Raw genomic sequence first — 8,610 nt, 5'->3', positions numbered from 1 at the left:
AAAATGTGATTGATTAATTAATTACAGGCTCTGCCATTGACTGGATTAAATTTTTTAATCAAATCCCACCACTAATCATAAAAAGAATTTAATTGATTTGAGGTGTGACGCTCATATTTGAAGATTTTGCTGTAAAAAGACAACATTATATAAAATCCCAATAAAATATGTGGAAGTTTGTGATTTGTGACAAAATAAAATATTATATAAATGAACTGTTTGTCTAAAATGAACCCTTTAAAACTGATCCGTTTATTTTTATTCTAGCTCAGAAAGATCAACTCCTTTAGCTGCAGTTCATCTTCAGAACAGCTGGGGCGGTAATTTACTCAAACCAGATTATTGCAGAGTCCAGTCAAAAATGAGAGAAACCATAGAAGCAGAAGCGCTTGGAGGTCGAAACGAACTGGTCCACGATGTCTGCGGTGTATCCCACTGTCCTGCTGTGTGTGCACGGCTTCTTCTCCAGCCTGCGGCCGTCGGAACCTTTCCTCACCGCTTACCTTATGGGACCGGACAAGAACCTGACGAAGACCCAGGTGAGGTTGCCGTGCTGTGGGTCACAGCTCCTCTTGCATCACTCTGTTTCCTCACACATGTTTGGATCTGCCTGGTTCCGGACCTTCTAAGTAAAGGAGAATTGGTCCCGCTTGTTCGTGGCTTCTTGCAGCTTCTCTGGGTATAAAGAATTTCCTGTTGTTTTTTTAAAGAATCCACGTACTACGCTGCATCGAATTGACGTTTTCCAGACGAACCTGACCTGCTGTGTAAACGCAGAGGTTCTGATCCAATTCTTAACTTTTTATATTCTGGTTCCAGAGACGCACAAGTTCCTGTAATCCAGAGAACAGACTGGTCAAACCTGAACTGAATTATTTTCCGCTGAGAATAATTCAGTTCCTCCAGTGTGTCACATAGAGTTGTGTCCTTGATAGATGACTAATACGATCTGCTGCTGTTCTAGATCTGTCATAATTTTGGATTTAACTGATTTTTTTGGTTTTGGGTGTGGATCATGAAAGGGAACCAAGAATTTTGTTTATCACAGTTTACTCATAAGTTAAAATTCCTAATTACATTTTAATAATGAAAATATAATGTACAAATATCTGCATGTTCATTCATGTGGTCTTTAGCATCGAGGTCAGTGATCAGTCCATCCAGCTGACCAGATATGTTGCTGGCTTGCAGAGCAGGAATGTATTACTCTTAGGAAATTACTTCTTCTACATCCACATGTTCCTTCAGTTGTTGAGTTTCATTATGTTGTTACGCTGTTCGTTGTAAGAGATTTAAACATAGCAAAACAAAAAAATCTACTGTTTTTCTACCCTGAAATACACCAATAACTGAAAAAAAGATTAAACATGTGCTTTGATGTTAAAGATTTCCCCCAGAAAACTCGCTAAGGCCGGTGGTTGGGCGCTAGGGCAGTCATTCATCCAGTGGCCCGTCACATTTTTGAGTTAAAAAATGTTTTAAGTTTACATGAAATTTGAAAATATCACTTGATAATTATGTGTTATTGAAAGATTGGAAAATTAATACCTGAACACAAACTATGAAGTATTAAAATTGCAAACATTTTAAAAAGACTTAAAAAAAAAAAAAAAAAAAGCAATGCTTAGCCTTGGGGGGACACAAGGAAAGCCTGTTAGCCCACCAGGCTTATAATACAGAGTGGGAAACCCTGATGTTTAAATCTATCAAATTGAATTGATAAAATCTTGTAATTCATTCACTTTTCTTTGTCTTCAGAAAAACTTGGAATAAAGTGGATTTTTTTGGCATTAATTTTAATTTTACATTCACTGCATTTACACAATAAAACATACGTCCCTAAACTTTTTTTGACTCTTCTAAACCACAGATAGAACAGGTTGTTGGTTGATCCATTTACACACTAAAAGTGTGTCAGGTTTTAGTTTTGCTTCTTCATTAAAACATTTTATTTTGGTGCATCCTAAAAGAAAGCAGTTTTAGTTGCTGTTATGGCTAATAAACATACTTTGGAAGGTGACTGTGTAAAACCAGCACGTCCGGTGTGAGTGTGTGAGCAGCACTTCTCCATTATAGTCATACTGTTTGCAGAAGGAGGCTCAGACACACTTCATTCAGATTGAGATAATCTCTCAAAAAATGTCAGCTTTCTTGCTAATCCTTTAAATAATGACCTTCATCAGGTTGTAATGTGGACCAGCAACAAATCTGTCAACATGAAACGGTTATACTTTTGATCATGTAGCCACATCATGTTATGTTTGCATCAGAAAAGGAAGAGAAGTAGTAGCTAATAGAAAACAAGGCAGAAGCATATGACTGTTCTATATCTAATGTTAATATAAAACTGTTACCATTTTCTGTGCTGTGGTGAAACATGTAACAGTTTTTGAATGCTGTTCTACTAACACAGATGTTGATTGTTCAGAGCTCTACTTCACATCCTGCTGCTGGTTTTTGATTCATAAGGTTTGACTTAAACTAAAACCAAATAAAACCTATATAGATGCTTTAAAACTTTAGACTCAGAATACATTCAGAAGAGGTTTCAGTACTGAACAATAATGCCAAACCATAGTTTAAGAAAATCTTTTGGTTTTCCACAAAGTCCAATATTAGAAACTAAGTTTTTATTTTGCATTTAACTGAGGTTTGGAGTCCAATTAAAAGGTATAATTGTTGCTAATTGCAATTTTGAAATTGATTACAATTTGTAGTTAATTTTTGAATGATTTTTCAGTTTTGACAAATTAGCACATCAATAAAACATACTGATCAATCTTTGGAGATTTTGTCTTTGGTCTTTTGGAAGCAATAAAATGTGAACAGTTTTTATTATAGTAATTTCTTTGTAAATATTACAAGTTTTGTGTGATTTTGTTCGGGAGGCTAATAATTTTACCTCACTATGCTGATTAAACTTGTATAAAAATACATTTTCATTAAATAAATTAACAGGTTTTTTTTCTTTTTTAGTTTTGTAGGAATTAATTATATCAAAACAGAGGCGAAGCCACACTGTGAAAAACAAATTCTAAAATATAAATATGGAATTTTCTGGGGGAAACCTTTTTTTTCTTTTATAATTCTACTAAGTTAAAAATATATTTCTTGTGTTCTCTGCAGGTTGTCAATGAAATCTATCCCATATGGACATATTCCTACCTCGCCCTGTTGCTCCCCATCTTCCTGGCTACAGACTACCTCTGCTACAAGCCGGTGTTGGTACTGCAGGCCTGCAGCCTGGTACTGACCTACGCCATGCTCTGGAAGGCCCATGGCATGCTGGCCATGCAGCTGCTGGAGTTTTTCTTTGGGTTGGCCACAGCAACAGAGGTTGCCTACTACTCCTACATCTACAGCGTGGTGGAGCCAGAGCTCTACCAGAGAGTGACCAGTTACTGCCGCAGTGTCACGTTGTTCGGTTCGGCCGCCGGGTCGCTCCTCGGTCAGCTCCTGCTGTCGTTGGCCAAAGTGGAGCTGGTGCACCTCGTTATCATTACGCTGGCGTCAGCCACCGTGGCCTTCGTTGCCCCCTGGTTCCTCCCCATGCCCAAGAGGAGTTTGTTTTTCCACATGAGTCCAGGAGTAGTCGAGGAACCTGCAGCTGGCTCCAGTCCCAGCCCTGATAAGGTAGAGGATTCAGAAAGCAGAGCACCCATGGTAAGAAATCTACACATCTTGACAATTTATTGAAGTTTGTGTGTTGTGTGAAGAAGGGAACTCTTCCTCTTTCAGATATCCAGGTCATCCGAAGCAGGAGGTGGCAGCAGTGGGCTTGTGCAGGTGTTATGGATGCTTTTCCATGACTTCCTGCAGTGCTACAGGTGTCGCACCCTGCTGGCATGGTCGGTGTGGTGGGCCCTGGCCACATGTGGCTACTTCCAGATCATCAACTACGCTCAGGCACTGTGGGAGATATTCCATTCATCCCAACACCATGAAATCTACAACGGCTACGTAGAGACGTTGTCCACGCTGCTTGGTATGGCATCTGCTTTCATTTATGAATTTCTAGACTGGTGTTTTGCAAATTTCAGACATGACAAGTCAATCCAATCTAAGTCACACTTAGGAGGTAAATCAAATAGAAACAGAATATTCCTTCTTGGTAACCATTGTTAAATGTGGAATAGTATGACGTTTATTAAACTGTTTTACTAAATATACTGAATCTCAATACTACCAAGAGAAACTGTTTATGAAGCACTCTTCCTGTAAGATTCTGTAAGTAGAGTTTTATTTTGACGTAAGACAGAAAGTACTATTAGATTTTTTTAATATGCTGGTTATTGAAAGCTGTTTTAAGGACCCCATAACAACACTTTAATGTTCCCATTTTGACTTGACAATGGAAGAAACAGACAAGATGTGATTACTAAACAATCCCTCAACAGATTGTTATCAGCTAGCCACTACAACTCCATGTTCAACATAGAAAGATTTTGACCAGTCAAGGCACACTTTGATGATTCTTCACTGGACAGACATTCTTTCACAGTTAAGGTTTAACAGTTTAAGATTCTCAAAACTTCCTCAACTTGTGAAGGTACAAAATGGCAACAAGCCTAGCACCTTAGCAAGGCTAACGTTAGCTAGATTGCTGTCAATCCTCAAAATGAACGAGCTACAGAAATGTGAGATGTTATCAATATCCCAGCTGTGAGCACACTTCCGCTAATCTGCTGATGCGCTAATAGAAGAGCTAGTTTTTCATTTAGCATTTTTGCTAACTTTGAAAATGTTTAGTTTAATTAGTTTCCCTAAAATAATTTTTCTGAATAAATTCTAAAGCACTCGTTTACTTCTAATAAAAACTACCAAAAGTAACCTGGGCTGTTTTAATCAAACAGGGTTAACTTTATCCCCTTGATGTGACAACCACTTTCTTTTCTTAATCACAGCCATCTAAAGGGGAGTAAATACTTTTCTACAGCACTACAACAAAGTCATATTCAGAAAAAATGATTTCTTCATCCCTTTCTGTTCTGAGTCCAGATGTCTGAGTGGTGTCGTGTCCTGCAGGCGCTCTGGCTGCTCTGCTGGTGGGCTGCCTCCCAGTGGACTGGACTCACTGGGGAGAACTGCTTCTGTGGGTCCTCTCCCTCCTCATGGCCGCCTGCGTTTTCATCATGACCATGCTGAAGAACATCTGGGTGAGCTACAGCTCCTACATCATCTTCAGGACCATCTACATGCTTCTCATCACCGTGGCAACGTGAGTCTAACATGGCGTAGAAAACCACAGTGAGGAGGAAGCTTCAGAATCTGATTTTGAGCAATTCTTTGAGACCCTTAGAAAGAAAAGAGGGAAGGCAGAAAGGAGAAGTGTGTCTCAGTGAATCCAGATTGCAGCAAGCAGCTGTTGCTCCATCTGAAGCTTCCTGCTGTTTCAGCATGAAGCACCTGCAGCTTCTTCTGCAGCATGTCAACGTGAGGTGACATGAGGTTGAGTACTGCGCTTGGTTTCAGTGTTGCTCCCTGACCTCCAGGTACCAGATAGCGGCCAGCCTCAGCATGCAGAGATACGCTCTGGTGTTTGGAGTCAACACGTTCGGTGCCCTGCTGCTCTGGACTCTGATCACTGTGGTCGTGGTGGACTCAGCTGGACTCGGCCTTGACGTTGTCACTCAGGTAACATGTCGGCTGTTTGCTGATGTGAAGGAAGCTTTGCTGATGCCAGTGTTGTGTTTAATGGCTGCCTGTTTGGTCACGCTCCCTCAGTTTTTAATCTACGGCGGCTACTTCGCAGTCATCTCGGTGGTCTTCCTCCTGGCCGGCCTCTACAGAGTCTTCTCCTCCAGGCGGACCATGCAGGAAGTCAGTGGAGAGTCCAGCCCTCCTCCAAACAGTGCCGTGACACAGTGAATGATTCACCTTAAAGCTTTGAGTGGACATTGAATCACTTTTTTGGAACAAACTGAATGGGGGCTTTTCATGATGTCATCATATTCTGAAGCGGGCTGGACCTGAACTTCTTGTGTGGTGGAGCCAACTTGGATCATTAACACCAAAGTATTAATGATCCAAGTTTTCCTCTGAGCCAAGTAATTTCAGGTCTGAGTGATACAGACCTGAAACTTAACCACAGAAGTCAGTGGGTTTGTTTTCAATAGAAATAAAAGCAACTATATTAAGTGTTTTTATATATACTCAGGTTTTTTGCCCTCAACAAAATGCAATACAGTGGACTCCCACTTATTACTGATTCAGTATTTGCAGATTTTCAGTGGAATGTAACACCAACATTTATTGTTTAAACTATTAAAATACAGTTAGAAGTGTTTTTAGAGGAGACACTCTGATTTTGCACTCTATCTTAATTTCTAAATGTGAGATATTCCTTGATGCCTTTATAGAAACAAGGATGGCAAGTCAAACCTCTAAACAAACCATTTTTTAACCATAGTTATTAGAAAGTTTTGGAAAAGCTTAGTTTTCCAAAACTTTCTGCCTCCTGTGGGTGCTAATGCCTGGAACTGTTTAAAGTCGGTTAATTTCCTGACCACTTTGGGAGTTTATAAAGCTGCTTAACTCAGCTGGATGACGCATATGATGACATAATGAACAGCAACCAATAGTTATTTAGCTTCTGCAGCTCTGTGCAGTGTTTATAGCAATTTTGTGACCTCTACTGTTACAGATGGGAGAATGAATGGGATGGCTAAAACAAGATTCAGGTGATGTCTCTAAAACATGCTGAATTAGGAGCTGTTATCACCTGACAAACTCAAATCTGAATAGCTTTAATTAATTTTCTTCATGTCTATCAACTGAAATGGTTAAAAACTAAATATTTAATGTCTTTATGTTTTCTGTGATTGATCCTTGTCAAATTATTGTATTTATCATATTTATAAATAACTAGTATGTTTACATATTTTTATTTTTTAACTTTTACCCTGTTGATGACGCACAGGTTTGTCATAAACATGGTTAAAGAAGAGAAACGTACAATTTTTAAGGTGGTACTTGGGAGCAGTTCACTATTTGGAAAACATTTTTATATAACTATGTTTACATTTTGTCTTGTAAGGTACAATTTAACAAGGTGCACATTTTGGTGATTATGTGGAATATATAATATGAAATATTTCACATGTCTTTGGGAGTTTAGAAAATATCCTTAAGTTATAGAATGAACCCCGCAAAAATGACCAGCCAAAAAAACAAATGTGTATTGCACTGGCATATGGGATAAGTTAATTCAATCAAAGCAGTCGGTGTGACTGCAGTCTGTTACTCAGATTATGAGATTATAAAATTTGTCACCGTTGCTTATCAAATAGGAGCATCTCAGGAGTCTCAGTTCTAAATGTTAAAATTTCTTGAATTACAGCATGTTGTAGAAACGCATCATCAGAACCTTATTTTATCCTATTCATACATAATGCAGTCATTAGGAGTAAAGTGTGCATAAAATGCACTGAGCATATTATAGCTATGGATTAGATTACCATAGACGGTAGATATCAACTGTCCTAGATTACATTTAATACATAAAAAAATACTGTCTGATCTAATGCTTCCTGCTGTTAAAAATTCATGTTTTAGATAAATTAAGGTTGGCACAATATGACAGAAAAACATTATCTAGTGTTTATGGCCTGTAATAGAAACCAAATTAACTACAGTACCATATTAAGTGTTCTACCATTTGTTACCAGCCAAAATTAATTAATATGACTGTAAATGTGTTTTTTTTTCTTTTTCTATGAGTCTGTAGACTGTAATGCACTAATTAACAAAGATGTATACTTCCATGTTGGAAGTAGTGGTACTGAGACGCACAATTACTGTTGGCAGGTTTTCACTGAACACTACATTGTGAAACTTGAAATGATCCCCTGCTCCTTTGTCATTTGTTGTTTAAGTACCTTAAAAATTTTAGCTGCTTTTAGTTTTTGTTTAGTTGATGACAAATTGCACTGAAAAGCTGCTTTAAAATACATCAGTGAAGATAAATGTTCAGTAAGGAGAAGTAAGTGTGTTTCTACTTTGCTTTTTTTCATCCATCCATCCATTTTCTTTACACCCTTGTCCTCCCGATCTAGTGGGGTCGGGAGGTGCTGGTGCCTATCTCCAGCTAACGTTCCGGACGAAAGGCGGGGTACACCCTGGACAGGTCGCCAGTCTCTTTGCTTCTTTTGTCAGAGGTAAATATTTCATATAATTAGACAAACCTAATCTGAAGAAAAATAATATCAGCTTTCAAATGATTCCATTTCAGGGGAAAATTATCCAACCCAATATGTGAAAAGTATTCACCCTCTTACCTTATGTCATGAATTCTTTATGAAAACAAAAACACATTTTTTGGAAAGTTTCCTAACCCACGTCTTAACTCCATAAACAATTCATGTGTGAAGGCCATTAATGCAGCTAAATTCAGATTGACCCAAAATTCCAGCAGTTAAGAGTTGAACAACCAGTTCTCATGATTAGAGGTGATTATTTATTCTACACCCTCAGGTTAGTTCATACCATTCTTTTTAAATAAATAAAATCCTCGTTTAAATTCTGCTTTATTTTTATTCAGATTATCTGTGAAGATAGTTTTATCTGAAATAGGTGTGTACTGATTGCCGATCACTGATCTTTAAAAAGCCT

At 38.3% G+C, this 8,610-nt stretch overlaps 1 protein-coding gene across 2 annotated transcripts; it reads left to right on the top strand.

Moving 5' to 3' along the window:
• The first annotated feature begins 328 nt into the window (after nt 1-328).
• Nucleotides 329-7,981, top strand: slc19a2 (solute carrier family 19 member 2). 2 transcript variants are annotated; one of them, XM_015015863.1, is made up of 6 exons: nt 329-539; nt 3,127-3,663; nt 3,739-3,985; nt 5,026-5,156; nt 5,493-5,634; nt 5,725-5,814. In XM_015015863.1, exons 1-5 carry the CDS (start codon nt 417-419, stop codon nt 5,619-5,621), a joined length of 1,167 nt encoding a protein of 388 aa, XP_014871349.1. In that variant the 5' UTR covers nt 329-416; the 3' UTR covers nt 5,622-5,634; nt 5,725-5,814. The 2 variants fall into 2 exon arrangements, with proteins under 2 accessions (XP_014871349.1, XP_014871348.1); XM_015015862.1 differs by having other exon boundaries at nt 332-539; nt 5,026-5,218; nt 5,725-7,981.
• Nucleotides 7,982-8,610: the final 629 nt, after the last annotated feature.

This window comes from Poecilia latipinna, unplaced genomic scaffold, assembly GCF_001443285.1.
Source record: "Poecilia latipinna isolate Pla-1442-1.1 unplaced genomic scaffold, P_latipinna-1.0 Scaffold1960, whole genome shotgun sequence".
In the NCBI taxonomy this organism is placed as follows: domain Eukaryota; kingdom Metazoa; phylum Chordata; class Actinopteri; order Cyprinodontiformes; family Poeciliidae; genus Poecilia; species Poecilia latipinna.
Note: the sequence above shows the minus strand (reverse complement) of the source record. Positions and strands in the feature narration are given on the sequence as shown.

Excerpts from the sequence above, each read along its gene's own strand:
- slc19a2 (XM_015015862.1), top strand. The coding sequence starts at position 417 with ATGTCTGCGGTGTATCCCACTGTCCTGCTGTGTGTGCACGGCTTCTTC. Across the intron at positions 540-3,126 it reads AGAACCTGACGAAGACCCAG|GTTGTCAATGAAATCTATCC; the intron begins GTGAGGTTGCCG and ends TGTTCTCTGCAG. Across the intron at positions 5,635-5,724 it reads GCCTTGACGTTGTCACTCAG|TTTTTAATCTACGGCGGCTA; the intron begins GTAACATGTCGG and ends ACGCTCCCTCAG.